General features: G+C 38.1%; 3 protein-coding genes across 3 annotated transcripts; 2 read left to right on the top strand and 1 right to left on the bottom strand.

Annotated features, from left to right (window-relative positions):
- elof1 (elongation factor 1) lies at positions 1-3,578 on the bottom strand. The gene is made up of 4 exons (XM_014996500.2): positions 3,418-3,578; positions 2,724-2,846; positions 2,572-2,642; positions 1-565 (listed from the first exon to the last, which is right to left on the bottom strand). The coding sequence occupies exons 2-4, from the start codon at positions 2,837-2,839 to the stop codon at positions 501-503; spliced, it is 252 nt and encodes an 83-aa protein (XP_014851986.1). The 5' UTR covers positions 2,840-2,846; positions 3,418-3,578; the 3' UTR covers positions 1-500.
- A 520-nt stretch (positions 3,579-4,098) lies between these two features.
- tmem205 (transmembrane protein 205) lies at positions 4,099-7,604 on the top strand. The gene is made up of 4 exons (XM_014996502.2): positions 4,099-4,229; positions 5,737-5,843; positions 5,931-6,094; positions 6,176-7,604. Exons 2-4 carry the CDS (start codon positions 5,744-5,746, stop codon positions 6,476-6,478), a joined length of 567 nt encoding a protein of 188 aa, XP_014851988.1. The 5' UTR covers positions 4,099-4,229; positions 5,737-5,743; the 3' UTR covers positions 6,479-7,604.
- Positions 7,605-9,177: 1,573 nt separating this feature from the next.
- On the top strand, positions 9,178-21,885 carry rab3db (RAB3D, member RAS oncogene family, b). The gene is made up of 5 exons (XM_014996503.2): positions 9,178-9,535; positions 15,392-15,628; positions 19,828-19,946; positions 20,182-20,306; positions 20,969-21,885. The coding sequence occupies exons 2-5, from the start codon at positions 15,392-15,394 to the stop codon at positions 21,154-21,156; spliced, it is 669 nt and encodes a 222-aa protein (XP_014851989.1). The 5' UTR covers positions 9,178-9,535; the 3' UTR covers positions 21,157-21,885.
- Positions 21,886-23,868: the final 1,983 nt, after the last annotated feature.

The raw sequence follows: 23,868 nt of genomic DNA, 5'->3' as shown, positions 1-23,868 counted from the left end.
TGTGATTTCATTGTTTTAATCATTGTCAGCACCTGAAGGTGTGGAATGCATCACAGTGGCGCGAAAACAGACGATTGTGAAACCACCGGGATAAAAAAGTTGGAAAGTATTTTTTTTTTTTTCAGTGCATCACTGATACAAGTCCTACAGAAACAAAAATAAACGGTAAAACACAATTATTAAACTTTAGAACATCAAAATAAAGTAAATGGCTGATTATTTAATGGGGGGATATTTTAAGTGGAAAATCTCAAAGACAGTTTGGTCCATTAACAGGAAACATAAAACATTTACCCAAAACAAATGGAGGCTACGTACAAACGTGAAACATGTTTATATTTACATGTGACTGGGAAGTCGCTCCGACCAGAGGAATGTGACTCAGTCAGCAAGTGGAACTAAAGAATTTGACACACTTAAGAGAAAAAAAAACTAAACGTTTGGCTACGAGGTGAACCCAGAGTGAGTCTCCGATGGAGGTGTGAGTTGTGTGGACATGACTACTGATTGGCCGCTTCGCAGGCGTCGATCCAGTCGCTGTAAACGTCCACGGGTTCAGAAAGATCTGTAGAGGAGTCGCTGAGGAAGAAGATCCTGTTTGTGCTGATTTTTCTCATAACTTGTGTTTTCTGGAACATTTTCCTTAAAACCTGACATGGTTGGTGTTTTACAGGTGCTTAGCAGCACAGGAGCACCACAAGGCACTGTACTCTCACCATTTCTTTTCACTCTGCACACTTTAAGATCAAAGTGTTTTTGAATTTCAATGCTATTAAAGCAATATCAATTTACTATGAAAGATAATAAAATAAGGCATCTGAACAGTTGGTGGTGCTGTTGCACTGCAGTGAGAAGACTGGGTTGGAATCCCTGTCTGGAAACTGTCTGCATGGAGTCTCCATGTTTTCCCCAGGAATGGATTATTACTACAGCCCTCAAACCTCACTGTAAAGTTAACTGGTCACTCTGACATTTGCGTCCAGTGTGAGCAAATGTCTTTGTAATCAAAGACATGTAAAATGCAAGTTCATAAAAGTTGGAATCTGTGAGAAAACAATTACTGTGCCCCAATTACTGTGACATTGATATATTTGCAATAGAGCTTTTGTCTGAAATAAGGAAAAACTATTTGAAAAGCTAACATATGCTTTAAGTAGGTAGCTCCTCCAATATTTTATGAACTCTAGTCTTCTAGAAGAACTGCGCTGCACTTTATTTTCTGCGCAGTACACCTGTGATTAGGCCTGTCACAATAACAAATTTTGCTGGACAATTAATTGTCTAAAAAATTATTGCGATAAACGATAATATTGTTTCAAGACACTGATTTAATGGAAATGACTAATAATGCATGCGATTTCCTGCCATAGATAGATGCACTTTATTTTCAAAAGAACACATAACACTGGAACTGATAAACTGAATCAGTTCCAGTGTTAATGGATTCTAAGTCTCCATTAACAAAAGATGTACTTGAATAAAAACTAAACAACATAAAGCCAAAGTGGAAATAAATATTGCATTCAACCAAAAGAGTGCAGATTATAAAGTCTGTATACTATATTGCCCTTCAGTGATCACTAGATTTAAATAGAGAAGATGGGCACATCCGACTACCTAATGCAGTAGATCACACTACACGATTTTTTTTGCCCCTATTTTCCCCTTAGGACAATCTAAGATCGTTGGCCGATCTAAGCTTGTCGCTGGTGATTTCGTAACCAATCATCCTGCAGTGTGATTTAGATCGTTGTGGCCGCTCCGATCTAAATCAGGGGTTTAACGCTGCCTGTTGAATGTGACAGGTAGCCAATCAGAAAAAGCGGATTCTCCGCCGCGATTTCTGAGGGGAAATTACGGAGGGGAATCTCAAACAGCTGACACGGCAGCGAACTTTGGAGATGATATGTGGAAACAACATTAATGTTTATTTAACATTTCGTGCTAAGAATATAGAAATGACAGAGAGGAGTTGGAGCCAAATTGCTACCGCAGTTGACAAACCCGGTAACTTTTCAGCTGATCTTCGTTAACGTGACATAAATAGGTTATAATGATTTTCATTCAGTCAGGACTTTACGCTGACTCTAGCCACATGCATCACAGGTAGATTCAAGTAAAACACTGATTAATGCCTGGTTTTAAAATTAGTTAATTGGACTCCATTATTTTGTGTCTATGTGGCTGGACACCACATGGCACGATCGAACCGATTGAACCATTATACGTAGGATTTCTGTCGGCTAATGTGTCTCTCAGGTTTTGAAAATGGGCCGACAACTCGTGTAGTGTAAGCTGGACATTACACTAAGGAAATGAGGAAGGGAGGGTCAGTGGAGAGCACTGGAGCAGAGCCTTTTTTCATTCAGTGTCATTAAGAGAAAGAAAAAAGGCAGGAAGAGACGATAAAGCCGATAATTAAAATGAGGTCGATAGGTTTAATTTATCGTGCGATTAATTGATTTATTGTTTATCACGACAGCCCTACCTGTGATTGCCACGTTTTATTTTGTAAGTTATGTTACAAAACATATCTTTTTGCACCACCTTTCATTATTAAAAAAAGGATACATGTTATAGGAGTCTGAAACTCCTCCAAGCACACGCTGCACGATATAATTCCCGTGTTCCGAGTTCTCTCCCTGAAAAACAAAATATTGTGAACATATTTTTTGCAATCGGTGTCATTTCAAAAGCAACGTCAGTTCCATCGGGATCCTCACATCTTGACGTCGCAGGACTTCTCGTGGTTACAGAACGGACACGTGAACTGGGTATCCAGGTTGCCCGTCATCTTCTTTTTGGGTGGTGGCTTTCTCTTGGACTTCCTGCGTCCCATCGTATCCCTGCAGGAGAGACAAACACCACCATGTTAGTGTTCTCATCCATAGCATTTTACTTAGAGAAATTAAATTACTGTAAATATAAAGGCAGGCACACCATACTTTAAAGATTTGATTTAAAAATCCCGAGAGTCTTCACACTGAATCAGATTATCCCTATAAAATGTTTTTTTTTCCCCGACTAAATGTAAATAAATTCAAACACTATCAATACTTTTGCAAATACATTCCTAAAACCTTTGTTTGTTTGTTTTTTTTTCAGAATTACTGGATATATTTTCTACTAAGTTTACTACACGTTTCTTTACACCAACATAAAGTTAATACGGCTTTTTAAATGTTTGCAAACTCTTCATGTATTTACCAAAGTGAGGAACGACTGAGAAAGATACAACGGCACAGAGATGCTGCAAAGATGTAGCTAGCAGCTGTTAGCATGTTCATGCTAACAGGTAACAGACGTTTGCTTGTAGCGCTTATCAAGCGGACAAAAGCCAGGCTTTAAACGCGCCGAACCTTTATCTCCATGCTTTACCTTTTCACCATTTGACTAATATCGCTACCGTTATCTTACCAAAATGATGACAGCAGCGGAGGATGCTCAGGAGTTCGTTTACCAGCCCGTTGCGTATTCAATATCTGTTAGGACGTCGTCCATTGGTCAGGGGAGGCATTACACGGGCTCTGGTTGGTTCCAAACTGTCCAATAGTGGCGCTCCTTCTCTAACACCCGCCTCCTACCGGAATATAGAACAGAATGGAATATAATAGAATATAATAGAATGGCGTTTTGCACAGAAAAAGGAAAGACTTTTTTATATATCTTTTTTGAAAGAAAAAAGAGACGCTTTTGAAAAAAAAAAAAAACAGGTCATATACTTGATATGGATATTTCTGTGTAGAAATACATGAAATAATAAAATAAATGTCTACATTTTTTATGAAGCGTTTCTCTATTTAATAATAGGTGAAGGATGCTTTTTAGTATAAGCTACCTAAGCTTTAAATTGCATTGTAGACTCTGAATGAACGATGTTTTTATATTCGGCAAAAATAAAAATAAAAATATATCACAAAGAAAATATTGTGTGAAGTTGTCATTTAAACAGAAGCGGGTGCTATGCTAGTCAGCGGTTTACACACGTGCTACAGTAAATAAAATACCAGTGTAGAGGCTGTGACAATATATGTCAAAAATGAACCAATTAAAAACAGTGTCACGACAAACGGTCGCTTAGCCAAGAATGTGATTGGTCTGTTTCCATGAAAGAGGCGGGGCTATTGATTCCAGAAATTTGACAGAGGAAGTGGCTGTTCCTATGAACTTTGGTTCTTACCCTCGTTGATAGACGGTGGTTGTCCTTCCTAAAAGCGCTCTGGACTAAGGTAGGCATCGTTTCTTTGGTCATGCTGAACTTATTCCCGCTGTAATTATGTAAAGTAAGTCGTGGATAAAGCTAGTGCAGCTGCGATGCTTATACATGTGTAACTGTGCTAGCTGAGTGGCTAACAGCTCGGTAGCCTTACTTGGACGCTTACTTCAAGTTTTTGTTGTTCTTTGCAGTTTAGATTGTTTCTACACCTTCTTCCTCTTCTCCTCAATATATTGTCTTTGCTATGCTTGCATATCATTTTACCGCGAATAAAGAGTGGAGTGAAATTACTGTTCTGCCTCCTTCTTATCTCACCCTGAGGTGCTTATCTGGTCTGCTGCATGAGCGAAGTTGAGGCGTCAGTGACGCCCAAGTAATTTCTATCTTTGAGACCATTAGTTTTGCTCAAACATCTCCCGGTTTTTTTTCTGAACATTAAAGATTCTGTTTGGGAAAAGGAAAATAAAAATTTCTTTTGCAACAGATTATAAGGTCTTGTTTTTACAAGTGGGAGCAGCTGATTTATAATTTTAAAAGCTGAAATTATACTTGAACTAAGACCCCAATTCCCAGAGGAGTTGACAAGGAAGCTTCATGGATGGAATGAGGAAGTTTAAACCATCCCTTGGCAGGAGGGAAATAAATTAATTGTTGAATTTTCTTCTGACTTAGAAATTAGAATGTAAAAAGTGTTTGTATTTTCTCAGCAGCCCTAAATGAATGGCTTGTATCAAAATAGTTGCTTCAGCTACATCTACACTTCTTTTGGGGCGTCTCTACCAGTTTGGCATATCAGGAAGAACCTCAGTCAGGTTGGATAGAGAGTATTTGAATATGAACTTTGAAGGTTCACCACATACTCCCAGTTTTATGGACTTTGACTGGACTGTTCTAACACATGAAAATTGTTTTATGTAAATCAAGGCTTAATGAAAAGGCAAACCAATAAACTTGACATAAATTGTAAAACTGTTGAAGAAATAAAGGTATAAATGGATAATTACATAAAGACAAAATTGTACCAATGATGGAAACGAGTACAAGCATTTCAAAATATGTCATAAACACCATACAAATAAATAAATGAGTCAATGGCAGTTTACCTGAATTGTTAAGGACTCGTAAGACAAATGATCAGTATTTTAGGAAGTTTAATAGTTTCGTACAAAAAGTTATCAAAAATAACCAAACTTCACTATGGAGTTCTGTTTTGCGAATTGGTAAGATTAACAAAGTGGGACCTAAAAACAAATGTTAACGATAAAACTAGCAATTGTCGACAAGAGGATCCAAACAACGTGAATGTCAATCAACTCACCACTGAATCTGGTGAATCCATGTCAAGTTTTCATCGACCTTTGGGATGTAAAAGGCTGGCCACGCACAGCCAACGCTTTTAGAACAGCACCCCTAGTGGCTGGAGGAATGAACGGGTTATAGACCTGATGAAGTTGCTTAAATGTACATCTTTCCTCAGGTTGTGAGAACCACATTTTTCACTATCTGTCTTGTTTGCATAGTGATGCCATGGCGACGGAGGGGGAGCCAACCGACACGATCAAAGTGTTGCACCTGCTGCTGCTCGCCTTCACCTGGGGCATGCAGGTGTGGGTCTCCTTCATCGGAGGTAAGCGTGGCCCAACCCGGCAGAGGAAGCGAGGCGAGCCACAAGCGTTTCCGGCGGTAACGCCGTTCGGTTTCCCCGTGTCCGCAGGTTTCGCTCTGGTGAAGCAGGTGTCGTTGCACACCTTTGGTTTGGTCCAGAGCAAGCTGTTTCCCATCTACTTCTACTGCCTGCTGGGAAGCAACTTCACCAGCCTGGCCGTGTACGCCGTGTACCACCCCAGAGAGCTGCTGGACTGGCACGAAGGCGTGCAGGTGAGCATCAATAACTCCCTCTTTGACGGTAAAAAAAATACTGTTGGTTTGGCATCGTTTTCTCTTCCTCTCATCGCCCAGATGCTGATGTTCTTCGTGGCGCTGATAACAGCAGGCCTGAACGCCCAGTGGTTCGGCCCAGCGGCCACCGAGGTCATGTTCCAGATGAGGGCGGTGGAGGAGGAGCACGGCCTGGGGAACCAGGTGGGGCTGGGCAGCCAGAGGGAGGACTACGCCAAGCTGAAGGAGCAGGACCCAAAGTACCGGGCCTACAGGAAGACGTTTGGGCGGTACCACGGCCTGTCCAGCCTCTGCAACCTCATCGGCTTCCTCTGCATCACAACTAACCTGGTCTACACCGCTCTCAAGCTGTCCACCATTTAAACACCAGCATTATATAGGCATTCATGCAGTATTCAGTTTCCCACATTTTATTAAAAAACAAAAGTTTTATTGGGATTTTAGTGCGACAAACGAACATAAAAAAGTACTAAAAAGGGAAATGGTATTTCAAATCTACTGGGGACATAATGCAGACATCAACTAATTATATAGTAAAAAAACGATGCAAAAACAAACAAGCGAGACGCTCGGATGTTTAAGAATAAAATACAGTACATTTAATAAAACGAACCCACCGTTGTAAATATTAAACAAAAAGGGGGGAAAACTATTCTTAAAACAGAAAAGTTCCACTAATGTATAAACTCAAGTGGTTTAGTTGGGGTTGAACTTCTAACTTCTGAATTTCTAAACAAAATCTTCTCCAATTAGAAGAAGTTATTTATAATAAGCACAGTCCAAAACACTATATCATTCTCCAAGACTGGAGTAAGTTAATTTTTATAGTAAAGTCAACATCAAAACTTCTTATAAGCCCACAAATCACCTTGTATAAAATTTAAAAAAAAAAGACAAATGTTTTGAAGTGTGTTTACAAAAACTTGTTGAAGTTTAATTTCAGGAATATAAGTATTTTTAAACTGCAACATCACCCTGAACACATCATCCCCACAGAGAAACATGGTGGTAGTAGCATCATGTTTTGGGAGTGTTTTCTTTTTTTTATATATATATTTTAACTAATTATTTCATAAGTGATCCAGGATGTATTTTTTCAATCACGGCACAAACAGACAGAGATGCGCTGACACCGTTATGTCGATTAAAGCAGATTATGGAACAAACATGCAACTGTTGTCTACTTGTGACTTTTACTGAGGAAATGATTCATCCATAATTTTTCTTGTAAAGGATCCATTGATATTTTTGCTTTAACTACATACACCTTGTCTGCTGAACAATCCGTTTAAAACACTGTGGAACAAATTAGAACATCTTTTTGCAGTTGCTCTGTTTATCCAGCAGATGGAGATATTTACCCATAATTTCTCAATCTGTATCTACATTGAAGCTGCATTTCAGTTGTAGTGTTGTATGTTATGTAAGAAGTTTTTCAGCTTGAAATTAACACTGTGAATAATGGAATAAATAGAAGATTTATGAATTATTTCCCTCTGTACTTGCAGAATCTGTTAACAACAATGCTGTCCTTGTATTGTTTTTTTTGTTTTGTTTTTTTTTTTTGCTTTATTTTTTACATTGTTGTATAAATTCAGACTCAAGCAGGCAAGCTGGATTCACTTTTGGTGTCTTTTAATGAAATTACTTGTGATGCACATCGGGTTATGAGAGTATTTTACTGGCTTGCCGCAGGGAAACACTGTTCCCTTCTCACTATCGACACTAATGGCTTGTAATGGAGTCCCTCTTAATATTGAAAGCTTGGACTTCTAGGAAACGGATGAGCTTGCACAAATGTGAATTAATTCCAGTTTGGAGTTGCAAATTTCATTCTAGTAAATATAAAATCTCCCTAAAAATAGATCCATTGTGTTTTCGTCAACGCCACATACCTGAGTAACATGTTACACAGGTAGGTTAGGTTGTGGGAAGCGGTTCGACCTCACATCCTGTGCCTTCTGGGAAACGTTCTCTAATCTGTCAGTAGCAGTGCCATCAGGAAGTAAACTTTGTTTGGCCAGAGAACAAGTTTATCCACTCCTCTCACCTGAGATGGAACGGAGGAGAGATTTCACATGAAATGTTTGCATCTTCAGTGCAGGTTAAATACAAAGGAAACCATTCGATAAAACTTCCTAAATGTGTATGTAAGACAGTTCATGAATCTGTTTTTAAAAGGTTTATGTGAAAATGAAAACATGAGGGAATGTGGCAAGAGAAGGAAGTTTGAAGGACTAGACTGGTAGGAGACGACACAATTTGAGAGATAAGAGGAAATAAAAGTTGTAGCCTAATTTGTCTGAGGAGGAAACGGTAAAACCAACAAGCATTCAATCACAGTTTAACAGATTACTGAGGGTGCACCTCATTGTTTAAAATGGATTTTTCTCCACCGTGAAAAATCAAAAATGCTCCGTTTTAACCCTCCCACGCCGTTAGTATGACGCTCAGGAGGAGTCCTGACAGTATCACGGTTGGATAACGGGAAAGCAGGACGTAGTCCCGTCACACAGTCAGTTCCTTAAACAACACACACAAAAAACTTGTGAAAGAAAAGAGTTAAAAAAAAACTCATGGGGTTGAAATGAGCCCCATGAGGTCATTTGAACCTCATGGGGGTAAACCATCTGAACAAAGCTTTTTTTTTTCTTTTTTTTTTTTAACTAATGACAATGTCCAATTCTGGTCACAAACCTTCTGCTCTATGTGGCTTAAGGTAAACTTTAAGTAGGGCTTCTTCTGACTTTCTTCTTGCCATATTTGTGCGGTTTAAGAGTGACCGTGGTCTTCTTGGCTGCTTGATGAAAGCCAGAGTAAAGGAGGCTGATTACACTTGACTTTTAACATTTTAATTCTTCAAAACTATGAAAGCCAAGTATCTATGCTCTTCCACTTCAACATTAAAAGCTGTATTAAATGCTTTTAAAGTACAAATAAAATGCATTGAGTTTTCACTATCACTCGAGGACGGAGATACTAGAAGCGTAGCTTGATTGTTGTCGAAGGTGTGCGCGTGCGTGCTGCCAGCGCGCACACTTTGACGCGCCCAGCCCTCCTCTGCTCCGAGCCTCTTCGCCTCGCGCTGCAGCTCGTAGACTCATCCCTCCTAGCAACACCTCTCAGTCGGGACTATCATCCAGAGACGGCGGGCGGCAGCTCTGTAAACACACCGAGAACTTGTCAGCTGCTCCGGGTCAACAAAACAGGAACGATAAAAACAAACAAACAAAAGTAGCGTTCTGTGAAAGGAAGCACGTCGGCTGCTGTTGCTTCTATCACTGGAGCAGGAAGGTGGTTTCTAGGAGCACTTTGCTGGCCAGCTAACTACACCGACACCTTACGGGCCAGGCAGGAGAGAGCAGAAACAAACAGCCGAAAAGGGAACCAAGTAGGGCGGTTCTTTTGCTGGGTGAAGAGGTAAGCTTCTTGTATCGGGTGGTGGTTGCTTGCTTCACTCTTCCTTTTCTTTCGGACGCCTTACTATGTAGCATGACTCTTACCGTTTACTTGCAAGAACACTTAATATATATATATATATATATTTTCCTCTTTTGTCATTTATTGTATATTTACAAAAGGTGGAAGCGCCTTGGAGTCTGTTCCCCTTGTCAATTTTTTAAATATATATTAAAAAATCACCTTCTCTTCTTGTTTGAACTCTCCTCCTAATTAAGGAACAGATGTGGCAACTGGCCGAAAATCAATAGTGTCCATTTCCTGTTGGTTGGGTGTGCAAACAGTGCTGCCAGCTGAGGGACCTGGCTGCACCGTCATCAGCCTCCACACACAGCACCGGCCTGTGTTTGTTTTACTGAAACACAGTAATGAGTCATAAAGTTGGCTTCTCTGCATGGAGATCGCTGTTACGATATGACAGCCAGTCGGTGCTGATGTGGGACTCCTTATCAAAGCCATCACTTGTACCGCAGTGGGATCTGTTTAACCAGGTGTTCTGTCAGGTCTATGTCTTTCTCTAGAGATGTCCATATGCAAAAGGAAAGTGTGACTGAGGTTTTCCTAGGGTTCCTGTTAGCTGATTGTAGTATAAAAATAGATCACTTTAAGTTATTCACATATAGCAGTAAGTACATACATATTGCCCCTCTGGGTCCCTGACATAGCGATAATGTGACTGAAGATCCCAGAGTCAGTTTCTAACCTCAGATTTACATTAGCACCTAACAGGGAAAAGCCTCAGGTCACAAAGAAAACAAAGTCATTTCAGCAAGGACTGCACCCACTGCACTTTTCTTGACCAATCACCGAGCTTTAAAAAGCCTGACTTGCCTGTTCCAAATTTGGCCAATGCTGACTTTTTAAAAATGTATTTATTTATTTTTGTCTGTAAAGTCATTAAATGCAGTGACTAAGTTGGCACCAGCGGGTGCCAATGGTCAATTGACAATTGGTGCCAAATTTCTAATGTATAATTCCGTTTTATATATTTATGAATTGGTGCTTGTGCTTTGTCTGTTTTTAACATTGCCTATGTATCTTTATGTTGTTCTGTATGTTCGAAAGCCTGGCTGCAAAACAAATTTCCCCCTTAGGGCAGACAGTAAAGGAACTGAACAATCTCCCAAAAGTAAGGAATTAATTTAGTGCCAATTTATCAAATCATCCGAAAGTTGAGTTTGATTTTTAGCTGTTAAAATTATTCAGATTTTAATCTTTATTAGTTTCTAAAAGTAAAACATTGACAGTTTTATTGATTTAATTGAATTTTAATGGAACCAAAGTAAACAGTGAGCCATTTGTCCTTTCAAGCAGAGAAATGTAAGCCTGATATTTACATGTAAAGATTTTTAATTAATTATTATATAAACTGAGTAAAAGTTATGAGGTGCCATAAGAATTGAAGTTTGTATCAACATTTAACTAGTTCAGTGACAGCACAAGTGCTGTCAACTTGCAGCACTATGAAAACTAATATTTGTGAAGTTATTACTATTAGCATCAGTTATTCTCATAAGTTGTGTGCCATGTCCAGCCCACACAGTGTTTATATAGCTCATTATATGAATGCATATGTCAACACAGTTAAAGTCAAAAGCTCTCATAAAACTTGAGGTTGTTAAACATTTCTGCTTTAACAGAATTTTAGTGTAACTTGTTTTAGCTAACTTAGCTACAGTGCTAAAGCCAAACCTGTTACAGGCAGCGTTGTTCCACCATATTTAAAAAAAGAAATAGATCATGTGAATTGGTTTTTAGCCTAAAATGTCACTGAAATGCTAATAAAGAATTTAGATGTTTTGTTTGTTTTTTTTTAAGAAAAGGTGGCATAAAAACCTTTTAAATAAATGCTAAGTCAAACTTCTCAGGAAGTGTTTTGAGCTGGGACAGTTGTTGCTAGTGGACGGTTGTCAGGAAGGTCCATATGCCACCTTATCAGAATAGATTTCAAAAGTGTTACTAATGTCTTCATTACAAAGAAATATATTACATTTTTTAACACATAGAACATACTATGAATGAAGATGAAATAATCTCAATAATTTAAAAAAGTTTACTTTTATCTTCAGTTTAATTTATTTCAGTGTGTATTAATTGAAATAAATACATTTTATCTAATTTAGAATTAGTGATGTTAGATATTAGTGATCATAATTGCATGCCTGTTGCATTCATGATTGCTTGAGTTGTAACAGCTTATTTTTTTTAGAAGCACAATACCTAGAAAACCTTTTTCAGGGGAAAAATGACTGTGCTCATAGAAGACATGGGCCTGGCTTCCTTTTAAATAATGAGCAAAAGTTGTGAAAGAGTGTTATTTTTACTACAGGCAACAGAGTTTCGCCATCAACCAGCACACAAGACAGCACAAGTCTGTGGGTGTAACAAACAAGAAGCAGAAGATGTTTGAAAGACCGTAGCTGCAAATGTTGATATTCCACTAATGTCCAAACAATACAATTTTTCAGTCGCTGTGTTTCTATTAAATGAGAAATACAGTTAAAATCTCGTGACCCAGTTTGCTCCCACAATGTCATTAATAAACAGGCCGCGCCATCATCCTCATACCACTTCCTGTCGTCTGCTTCGTCTTTCCTGCCAGTAGTAACATCCATTTGGTCACCAAAAATGTTTCCGTTGCAGTTTTGCGAGATAGACTAATTTTGATAAAACTCAAAAACCACCTCATGCTTGCACCAAAACTTATCAGAAATGTTATGTTTTTTTTGTTTTGTTTTTTTGCAATTGGATCATTTATTTTTGTAAGTGCAGTTTACACAGCTGGGGTGAATACAGCTCTAGAAAGTGAATCCTACCTACATTTAAATTGAAAACAAAATGATCTTTGGCTTCCTGTTTTGTTACTTTCAGATATGCAAGATATTTTTAAGCTAAATAATTGAAAAGATTGTTTATATTTACACTTCAATAGGAAGTTACATGAGCTTAAATTGACTCATACTGCTTGTGTGGAAGGGAAGGACACTGACCTCATAACTTGCAATTACTTTGCATCTACTTGCATTGATGCGTTGAATGACATGCTTTCTGAAATGTGCAGTCGTGTTTTTTTTTAATCTCTTTTTAACGTCATAATGCCACCAGATCGTATCTCTATATCTCCGCCTCATGTTGAAAACCTCCATTTAACCACTTAAAAGTCAAACGAACTGACTGCTCTCACCGCTAATGGGTCTTCCACGCAGCCGAGTCATGCTCTGGTCTCCACGGAGATGGGGTCTCGGTAGACAGAGGCAGGGCTGCGGCGATTGATCAGCCGTGCGCTTGAAAGCGAACTTGTTGCTCTCCACTTAATACCCAAAAGCCGAGCAGCTGCTCCCCTCCTCCCACTGTTTGGTCAGCTAACAATGAAAGGGCCTGATGGCAGGTAATCTCACATCGGCCCGCAGGAGAGATGGCAGAGATTAACACTTTAAGTAAAGCAGGTGGCAGGGCTTTGTTTATTTAGAGCTCTCAAACTTTTAGATGTCTTATTTTACACATTTTCATCTGTCTCGTATCTGATCCACTATTGAATTTGTATGTTTTTTCCATCTATAAATAACATCTTACTGTATAGTAATAGACTGTATATAATCCCCTCCTTGTGAAAACATAAAACTACTCTGGGACAATGTGATTACATGTGGCCCTTTATCACAGTTCAAAAACAGCCTTAGTTTGGTTTGCCAGTTCAGTTGATGTTGCAATAAAGTAATTAATCGCATGATTAAGTAAACAAGCTTGATAATTTCCATTTGCATGATTTATTGTTTTTCTCTTTTCTCTCTTCCTACCAAAAACTGTGTGACAAAAGTCTTCAGACTGGCTCATTGGTCTCAGATAGCTGTTTTTTGAAGGGCAATTTTTTTACAGAGGCTTCATAATTCATTTTTTATTGTTGTTTTTGTTCATTTACTGTGAATATTAAAAATGTCTTCCAGTTCAAATGCTAAATGTTCATTAGAATTTAAACTGCATTGATCTCAAGAATGTGTTACCGTGCCATTAGCATTACATTATTTTATTACTTGATAATGGTCTCAAAACAACAATATTATCACTTATCTCAATAATTTCTGGGATAATTTATTGCCCACCAAAATTTGTTATCTTGACAGGCGTAGATGCAGATCCACATTTAAAAACAATTTTAAGGTGAATTTCTCAAAGAATGATACAGTATTAAAAAAAAAAAGAAAAAAAGATGTTGCAAGATGCAACATAAGTATTCATCCAGATTTTTGTTTTTAACTTTAATTATTGGTAATTGGAACCAAAAACATCCAGTGGCTTTTACTGAAATGCAAACTTGGACATGCCCATTTAATACACTTGGTAAAGTAAAGCCAGAGTGAGTCACATCCTGTTCTTGTTGCTGACATTAAAATATTGAGTTTATTTAGCAGGTAAAAATCAAAATGTAAAATGGTTGTTGCAGTTATAGTTAAAAAGAAAAAGAAAAAAATGTGGTCCTGATGTAACTTTCAGCATGACATTTGTGGCCCCATGATAAAAGGTTTGGACACCACAGGTTTAAAGGTCTCTATGGTGGCTTTAGTGACATCTGTTGGCAAGTTGTAGAATGCAACAACCTAAATATTACTGACAATGTTTGTGATTTAGAAACTTAAAAAATGATAAAACTGTATTACTGAGTGTAACATTTTTGTATCATGCTTTAGATAGTATGAGATTCTCATGGAATGATGACCTAAGAGTATAACAAAAAAGTTAGGTAAAAATATATAAAAATATTTAATTGCTCTGGTTGAAAACAGAAAAATGAACAATTATTCTTACTGCTGCTAAAATAATCTAATATATTGATGATTCGAATTTGAATATTGATGTCCAGAACATTTCTTTATTGTTTTAGTTTTCATGAATTCACCAGTCTCTCCGTTTTTTTATTGTTTTGTTTGTTTTGTTTTTGCAACTTATGAATTCAACCTTCAGATCAACATCAAACCCTATGACGTTTGATAATACACAAGCAATTCAGCTCAATTGATTCTTTTTTTCTTCTATGTATATATTTTGGAAGATGTTTAATCAGGAAAAATATTACAACATTTTTTTCAAATATTTCCAAAGTAGAACCACAAAATCAGTGATTTTGACAGAAAGAAAATCACAACAAATGGTGAAATCCCGAGGAGACTGATTAATCTAGGTAGAAATATTTGATGAATTCTGTCTGGATTAAGAATCAGTTCCCAAAAGGTCTTCCAAACGGACAATAACACACCAAAACAAAGACTTGACTCTGACTCAAGATTTTGGACTCAAGTCTCATGAACAATTAAATATATTAAGGAATTACGTTACAATAAAGATTTCTCTCAAGATTAATTCAGTCCTAAATAACTGTTGGAATGTCCTTACAAAAACTTACCTCAATCTGAATTTGTTATTTAAAAAAAGACTTTTGGTTCTTCTAATAAAAGAACTTCTGATAAATTTTAGTGAGGAATTTGGGATCCTCTCTCAATTATTCGCCACGTTGTCCTTGACCATTTCTTATTTGTACTAAACCATGGAATGTATTTAACATTTCCACTTGACATTGGCAACAAAACTTTTAAGCACAGACTTAGTTTATGGTTTCCTGATAGTCCTGGAACTCGTCAAAGGATTGCTGTGTTAATGTCTTCAGACTTGGACTTGGATAAACTTATGTTCCTCAGTCTGTACTACATCTGTTATTTATAACAATGTTTGCAATAAATGCCGATTTCAGTAAGCATTTCATATTACCATTCGTATTTTTATTAATCCTTTTTTTGGGGTGAATTTGTACTCCCTGCTCTGCAGATGGCATCTACCGACTCGCGGCTCCATCAGCCTCCCTCGCAGAAAGACGCGGCCGACCAAAACTTCGACTACATGTTCAAGCTGCTGATCATCGGCAACAGCAGCGTCGGTAAGACCTCCTTCCTGTTCCGCTACGCCGACGATTCCTTCACCCCCGCCTTCGTCAGCACCGTGGGCATCGACTTCAAGGTCAAAACCGTCTTCCGCAACAACAAGCGGATCAAGTTGCAGATTTGGGTGAGTGGCTGGAGCTGGGATTGAGATGTTATACCACACCAACTGCAGGTTGAACAACTAGCACACTTAGCAGCAATTTGAATGTCTGTAATAAGAATTACTTGAAGTGGAAGCCTTTGGGTACCCGTGTTTGTTTATGTGGGTTTGGCCTGTGAGCGAGTTTTTCTCGTCAGTTGTGCAAATGCAGAAGAATGACTTCCTCAAGTTTTCACATTCTTTCTTCCTACTCTTACCTGGCATCTGCTGAGAGTTCCTGGTTGATGCTTGAGGAGATGGTTGTGCTGATGAAGGAGGTGTGGCTCTATTTCAGGTTTCCAGAGTTGCACTTGATGTGACAAAGCTCAGGTTAAGCCCAGGTTAAAAGGAGTTTAAAAAAAAGGACTTGTCAAGTTTTTATTGGTTTATTTTAAATTAATGGTTCAGAACCTTGAGGTCATGTTTAAACACGACTTTACAAAGAGTGAAGACAATGACACTTTCAATTTTTTGATTAGGATTCAGATATTTTATTGTCATACCAGCTCATGTTTCCATATTTGTGGTGGGAAATTCAGACTCTGCATAAATCCAGATATAAATCCAGATGGGTTTGTCCCAGGGTCTGATTGTACAGTTTGAGCGGGGCCCAGACCTAAAGGGACCTCTGCAGTCTCAAAACGTCACAGCAGTTTATGCAAACACTAGTTTATAAACCTTTACGACATTGTCACGTTTGCATTGGGTGGTTATTTATACAGAACCTGTCAGTCATTTACACTAACAATGGAGGCAGGAGGCAGTATGCCACCAAATCATCTTCCTGTGAAAAAGCTGAAAGAAGCAAAGGGATTGTAAAAATCTACTTAAAAGTGTTAAATTAAAATTTTTTATACTTTTTTTTTTTTCACCACCTAACGCAGATGTAGTGACAGTTCCGAGGTTCGTATAAAATAGCATTTGCATTACAGTGTGTTGTGTTTTGGAGATTTGAGATGGTTCTTTGGTACTTTGGCCACTGTGGCTCTATGGGTAGAGTAGTCGTCTTGTGATCGGAAGGTTGTAGGTTCAATTCCAGCTTCCTCCTGCCACATGTCGATGTGCCCCTGGGCAAGGCGTTCAACCCTAAATTGCCTACCGAGCTGCGTATTGGTGTATAAATGTGTGAGTGCAAATGGGTGAATTGTGGCATGTTTAGTGGTCAAAAATGATCGGATAAAGCGCTATATAAGTTCAGTCCATTCTACCGTCTTAAATTTATGTTTCTAAAATTAAGGCCTTAAAATATTTTTAATTAATTTTAAAAGTAAGTTGTCCTTAAGTACGTTAATCGCAGGTCTTACATTTTAATCTAAGACCTATTTAATTTAGTATATTCTATTTTTTTTTCCTTTGGGCGCAATTTTCTGTCAGAAAAAAGTGAGTCACACACAAACATCTTCATTGCATACTGTGACTATTAGAAAACCTTTGCCAACTAGCTGGCTAGATTTTTGTGTTTATCATGGGTAAGTGCAATTTTGCTTTATTGTATTTTGTATGTTTCTTTGGAAATCTGGAATTTAATTCCTAAAAGTCTTAAAATGTCTTAAATTTGAGTTGATAAAACTAGCAATGAAGGAAATTGGTAGCAATTTATGGGGTTTGTTCCTACTTTTCATGGATACCAGAGCAGAATACTCACAGGACAGACAGATAACTGCAGCAGCCGACACAGTCCCTTTCTCTGGGATTATTTCAGTATCCTTTTAACAAAAAATACTATGTATAGCAAAGAATCAGTAACAAAATATTTTTTTCTCTGAACCTATTGTGTTCAGATTTCCTTTTTTTGTCTGAACTAATTTTCCATCTTTCCTCTCCAGTACTAGTCTCAGGTAATGTCTGCTCCTTACAGGAACCAGCCAATCCTATTGGCAAGTCAAACAGATGATTCATTTGAACTAACAATCTGTGAGCCACTGTACGGTACACAAACAGTGTGCAACATTAATCAGCAGCACACACCAAAACACACATCCAGTCGCCTACCTGGCCAAACATTTGGCTCTCATACTCTGTGTGTAATATTGGTGTACTATCTAGAAAAGAGCGTCTGCTGAAGTAGTTAAAGTCCTTGAACTTGAACTTGTGGACTACAACCAGAAGACCTGAGCGGTCTGGAAAGCTGTTCCAACAACAATCATTGTCTTTTGTGTGTTTAACATGACAAGATGCTAAAAAAAGTTCTAGATGTGTGAACACCTTTGGAATGCCATGAGCTTTTTTTTACCAAAGTGACCAGAAAACTGTGCGTGGCTGCCTGGTCTTTGTGGAGTCACTAACTGTGCTGCTAAATGACAAAGAAACCTGGTATTTCCTAAACCCAGGAAGCAGAGGAAGTAGCCTATCAGCATCTGACCGGGACACAATGGAGATACATTGCAGTGCCAGTATAGCAGTGTGCATAAGGGGTGTGGAAGCAGCAGGGATGTCTTAAGTTTGGGTCCTCATGCGCAGTTAATCATCAGCTCTGTAAAAATGTCCTCACCGTTAATCATTTCAGCCCTCATTTTACAAAGATTTCACTATATCCCTCAGAACAGGCGAAGTGTACTCACTTACATCCCATCATTTCGTCAAACGTGTCACTGATCTGACAGTAAACACACAAACACACCTTTCATATACACTTTGCATAAGCACACCCAGACATATGGTGAGTGTGTGTTACCCCAGTGGATGTGCTTTGCTGCTTCTTTGTCGGCAGCCAAAATAAACACAGGTGACGCATGTTTGAGGAGCAGGGTCCCAGTGACGTCCGACTGCCTGGCTGTGCAGGAGCCTGATTTAAACTGCTTCACACACTCGGGTCCTGTCTGCTGTTGTGGTTTGTTTTGTAGCAACCCTCAATACGCTCTGTTTGGTTAGCCATCACATCTTGCTGGCTAATATTTGATTCTTTCTGCATGGCTGAGATAGCGAGAGAGCTAAAGTGACTCTTGTTTCACTAAAACCAGATTCTGGGGGGATAAAGGGAGAATTCAACAGTTTCCATACAATGTGCTGCTCTGTCCTATGCATTATGTAGAGAGATGAGATGTGAGGCCGCCACCCTGTAATGGAACATTCATAACCCTTATTAGCTTCTGGTTACCTACACAACCTGCTCCGTTTCAAAGTGAACAGACAAACACCAGAGCCCTGATGCAAACCGAGGAGTCTGTTAGCACTCTGTCGACTGAGAAGCTTTAGCTGTTCAGTTTTTATAGAATAATTAAAGGCTTCTGTGAAGAAGGGTGCATGAAGATGAACGGTTGTGTAAAAGATTAGACAGGGTTTTTTTCCGTTTCCAAGAACAAAATAGTAAAAATATAGTTGTATGCTTCCACAATACTTGCAAAAAAAATTGTGTTTTGCAAAGACGTTTCTCGGATATAGTCATTTCAAGTTTTAAATAGTTATAAGTTTAACGTTGAAATGCACCAGCGGCCTGTAGCAGATGAAAGCAACTATAACGTTGACCACACCGCCCCCTTGTGGTCTAACATTATACATACTTCATCACACATGAAAGCATTGGTTCTTCTGATTTGTTGACCAATAACAGAGTTGAGCAGTAACTAGTTACACTTACGTAAGTAATCTTTGGGGGAAAAAAATTACTTTTAGGAGCATTTTGACTACGCTGTAGTTTTTACTTTTAATTGAGTGGCTTTATTATGAAGAATCGCTACGATTACTACCCACTCTGAGTAACTTCACTGAGTGAAGAACAAGATTGTTTTAGTCAAAAATTCACCAGACAGACACATACCTGCAGTTTTTGTTAGTTTCATAAGTTTTATTTTGAAATAAACTGATTTGGGAAAAATGTTTCTTTTACCAAAATTTTTTTTGTTACTTATGAATTATTGTCATTTTCATCTTTAAAATACCAACATTTCCACTCAACTTTATATTTTGGTCCTTCTGGTTTTGTAACTTTTAAATATTAAATGATAATTTGATTATTTTCTCAATACTTGAGTCACCCTTTTTGCAAAATACTTTATTACTCTTACTTGAGTCATTTCTTGTTTGGCTCCTTTTTACTTTTACTTGAGTAAAAACATGTTGAAGTACTACTACTCTTACTGGAGTACATTTTTTGGGTACTGTACTCATCTCAGACCAGAATAAACACAGCCTGACTTTGAAGATTGATTGTTTCTGATGGTGTTTCTGTGTTCATGTCCCCACAGGACACAGCAGGACAGGAGCGCTACCGTACCATCACCACAGCGTACTACAGAGGAGCCATGGGCTTCCTGCTCATGTATGACGTCTCTAACCAGGATTCCTTCGGTGCGGTGCAGGACTGGTGAGAAAACAAGTCTTTTTGTTTTACTTTCTCAAAAGCGTTCATCCTGTGAACGACTAGTACCTGTTGTAAATGTAAGCTCTCAGTCCATTATTTTGGATTTATCTGTTCCTCGAGTTTCTTTAATATTTCCCCACACTTGCTGAAATGTTCTTCTGCTAAATGTTCTTCCTCTTTTCTTATTTGCATCTGAATAACCCCGGTGGCTGTTTACTAGTGGGATCTTGTCTTTCAGGGCGACACAGATCAAGACCTACTCATGGGACAACACTCAGGTCATCCTGGTCGGTAACAAGTGTGACCTTGAGGATGAAAGGGTCATAGCCACAGAGGACGGCCAGCAGCTGGCTGAGGAGCTCGGTAATAACTGCAGTAACACATTATTATTTATTAGTAGAGCATTGTTTTACAGCACCTTGAGAAAACACAGGTCCATACTCACCCCAAAAGACTGGTAGTTGTCATTAGCTGTGCTTCTGTTGACCATATCATTGCACAAATTGGATTTACAAAAATACATTTGCTTAATGGAAACATGGTAACTTTGAAAACATTTTACATTTTTCACAAAAACTGCAATGGAAACACTTCTTTCATTTCATATGGGTCACGTGATCAACAACAAGAAGGAAAAGACAAAGAAGAAGACAGGATGTGGTTTGGTTATAATGACTTATTGCGTGAACAAACTAATTCCTGTGTGATTTTAATTGTATCTGTTGTGTTTCTTCCCAATGTCATCAGAATATTGACAGTTTTGCGCACATTTGCAATGGAAACTCGGCTAGTGTAGGAAGAGGTGGTTCTACAAAGATATTGTCATGCATGTCACACGTCTTCATTTTTTATTTGCAAGAGATATGCCACTACTTTGTAGCCCTGGGAGGTGGTTTTCTTTCATTAGATGAGGGGGAAAAAAACCTCCAGATATGAACAACAACATAAAACACGGAGCACATGGAATGTGAAAAAACTTAGTATGGGTAGTTTGTTTTTAAGGCATTTCTGCTGCTTGCTCCCAGGCTTCCGTTTCTTTGAGGCCAGCGCCAAGGACAACATCAACGTCAAGCAGGTGTTTGAGTGTCTAGTCGACGTCATCTGTGACAAGATGAACAAGACCATAGAGGAAGAGAACAACCTCACAGCCAATCACTTGAACCCCCAGGGCTTTAAAGACTCTTCAGAAAGCAACGGTGCCTGCGCCTGCTAAGCAACGGGCCTTTTTAGAATGTCTCCACACACACACACACACACACACACACACACACACACACACACACACACACACACATACACTAATATGAAGAACAACTTCCACTCTGTGCCTGGACTGTGGAAAAGGCTACAGAGGCAGTTAGCTAAATGGCTAACTGGCTAAGTGGCTACCTGAGACGATCTTGGTTTGGCCTCTCCAATAGGGCTGTTGTTTCCCGTCAAATGAAGCGTTTCTTTCTATCTGTTCTTTTTCTTATAACTTATAACTGTGTTCTAAAGCCTCTCCAAGTTTAAACGTCCTGGGCCAATAAGCATTTAATATTTCCAGTGCCTGCTTTGTGGATTTGGTTTTCTAACCATCAGGAAACCACCACATACCAATGTAATGATTGACACATCCAACAACACTTGTACCACATTAAGATATTTGCTATACATTTTATTTAATATATATTTTACATTATAGGAAAAAAAAAAAAAGAAACCTCATCATGTACCAAAGTCACTTTACCTTATGGATTTTAACATCTGCCAATATAAGATTTGCATTGATTTCATGAACCTGTATCTGTTTTTTTTTTTTTTTGTTTGTTTGTTTGTTTGTTTGCTTTTTACACGAAGTGTGGAGCAAATACAATAACTGTGCAGATGTAGATAAATCTGTTGGCACCTATGGTAAAGCTGAGTATGAAAAATTAAATAAAATCTTTTATCACAGCAAAAATCCAACCTACTCTTTTAGAAAATGTTTTCAATGTGGGAAAATAAGTGACATGTTAGGAAATGATCAGTTTTGAGAAAAGCACTGGTTGTAGGAATCCCCTCCCAAAGTTTGTCTTTAAAACAAATAGTGGAAATGTTTTCAAATTCAAGCTTTTTGTTTCACTGGGGTATAAATTAGATGTGGCACACAGGACCAGTTAGACTCTGCTTGACTGGAACCATATTCATCCAGCCACCACACACAGCGACAACTATTGAAAACAGAATAAATATATATATATATATATATATATATATATATATATATATATATATACACACAATATAGTACAAAAACAGGATAGTAGTTCCAAAACATACAATATTTTTCATTTTAAAATATTTAATGAACCTGATCCAGTTTTGCTTATTTTCACCTTGTTTGAAGAAAATTAAAAAAATATTTAATCTGTTCTCAGCAATAGAAACAGGATCTAGCCCAACATTCATTTGCTGTATGTTGATATCTGTATTTAGGAAAGTTTTAATACAACAAATAAAAGCAGGTTTGGGTGCACCGTGGTGGACTTTATCATAAGTCAATGACTTGATGTGCTTCGTGGAAAAGATGACCACTCTGTGTAGCATTTTTAAAAAATTCAAGTAGATTTTAATTAGAAAGTCTCAGTTTTCTCCCGATTTATTTTATATTTGTGGTCTGCAGGGCCGCGCAAAGTCAGCCTAGGAGCCGCAAATGGTCCCCTGGCCCCACTTTGAACACCCCTACTCTACAGAAACTCTGGCTGATTGTAAAAACATTAGATTTACTGTACAGACATCCACTAGTCACCTCCCCATGTATGAACCTGGCAGTCACATGACCTGCTTCGTGTCCTCAGTCGTCCAGCTGCCATGCTTTCTTCAAGGCCGTGTGTCTCAGACACATCATGTTGCTGCTGCTCTTAAAACACTTGAGGAAAACAAATCTGTATTTGCATTAACTGAGTACTAATGTGTTAAATGATCTTGTTATTGGCATAATTACTGTCCTCTAAAAGTGAAACAGTCGGTGTGTGTGAGCTCAGATAAACTCACACACACACTCATCAGTCAAGGCCTCTTGTCTTTTCTTCCTCTTTACTTTTAGAACTTCATTTATGTTTGAAGAAATTAAGTTAATCATTCCATATGTTTACCACAATAAAACAACTTTTTCCTTCACCGCATTAATGACTTTCCCTTTCTGAATCATATATATATATATATATACATATACATATATATATATATATACATATACATATATATATATATATATATATATATATATATATATATATATATATATATATATATATAAAAAGTGGAAAGAAATTAAAGTTTCCCTTTGATTGGATAATTTCAGGTCAGTAGTTGCAGTGTACCATGTGACTGAACTGTTATCACTGTGCTGGCCACTAACTGTCACTATGAACCAGATGTGTGATGATAAGCCGTGTTTGAGCGGCTCTTCCCTTCAAGCAGTGGTCAGTCCACACGCTGCTAACATGAGCCTGGAGCCAAACATGTGTTCCATCAGTATAATGATATAATGCTCATATCATATAATGCACAGCTAATGCCAAAATGTTATCTGGTCACTGAGCTTTGATGGAATATATATATGTAAAAATAACATTTGAAACACTAGCTGTGTTTCCATTAACCACAGACACTGAAATTAAGAAACGAAATGTGCTTAATGGAAACTTAGGGAAAAAAAACTAAACAAAACATTTTATCATAAGACGAAGTGTTTTTTTATTTTGAGCCAAAATGAAATGGATGTATTTCGCAAAACTACAATAGAAACAATTTTTCGCTTTCACTTGATCAACAGCTCGATTTTACTGCTGGTAAAACGACGAAGACGACGACAGGAAGTAGAAGGAGGGTGATGGTATGATTCTTTCGGACAATGAGCTGCACGGTTCATGAAAAGTTGTGTGTCATTCGAACACGTTGA

Source organism: Poecilia mexicana, unplaced genomic scaffold (assembly GCF_051168715.1).
Source record: "Poecilia mexicana isolate PSO_F unplaced genomic scaffold, ASM5116871v1 scaffold_8, whole genome shotgun sequence".
Classification (NCBI taxonomy): Eukaryota; Metazoa; Chordata; class Actinopteri; order Cyprinodontiformes; family Poeciliidae; genus Poecilia; species Poecilia mexicana.
Note: the sequence above shows the minus strand (reverse complement) of the source record. Positions and strands in the feature narration are given on the sequence as shown.

Coding starts and splice junctions, on each gene's coding strand:
- elof1 (XM_014996500.2), bottom strand. CDS start 2,839: ATGGGACGCAGGAAGTCCAAGAGAAAGCCACCACCCAAAAAGAAGATG. Junction 2,643..2,723: donor AAGTCCTGCGACGTCAAGAT/GTGAGGATCCCG, acceptor TTTGTTTTTCAG/GGAGAGAACTCGGAACACGG. Junction 566..2,571: donor GTTTCAGACTCCTATAACAT/GTATCCTTTTTT, acceptor ACTCCTCTACAG/ATCTTTCTGAACCCGTGGAC.
- tmem205 (XM_014996502.2), top strand. CDS start 5,744: ATGGCGACGGAGGGGGAGCCAACCGACACGATCAAAGTGTTGCACCTG. Junction 5,844..5,930: donor GTGGGTCTCCTTCATCGGAG/GTAAGCGTGGCC, acceptor CCGTGTCCGCAG/GTTTCGCTCTGGTGAAGCAG. Junction 6,095..6,175: donor ACTGGCACGAAGGCGTGCAG/GTGAGCATCAAT, acceptor CTCATCGCCCAG/ATGCTGATGTTCTTCGTGGC.
- rab3db (XM_014996503.2), top strand. CDS start 15,392: ATGGCATCTACCGACTCGCGGCTCCATCAGCCTCCCTCGCAGAAAGAC. Junction 19,947..20,181: donor TTCGGTGCGGTGCAGGACTG/GTGAGAAAACAA, acceptor CTTGTCTTTCAG/GGCGACACAGATCAAGACCT. Junction 20,307..20,968: donor GCAGCTGGCTGAGGAGCTCG/GTAATAACTGCA, acceptor GCTTGCTCCCAG/GCTTCCGTTTCTTTGAGGCC.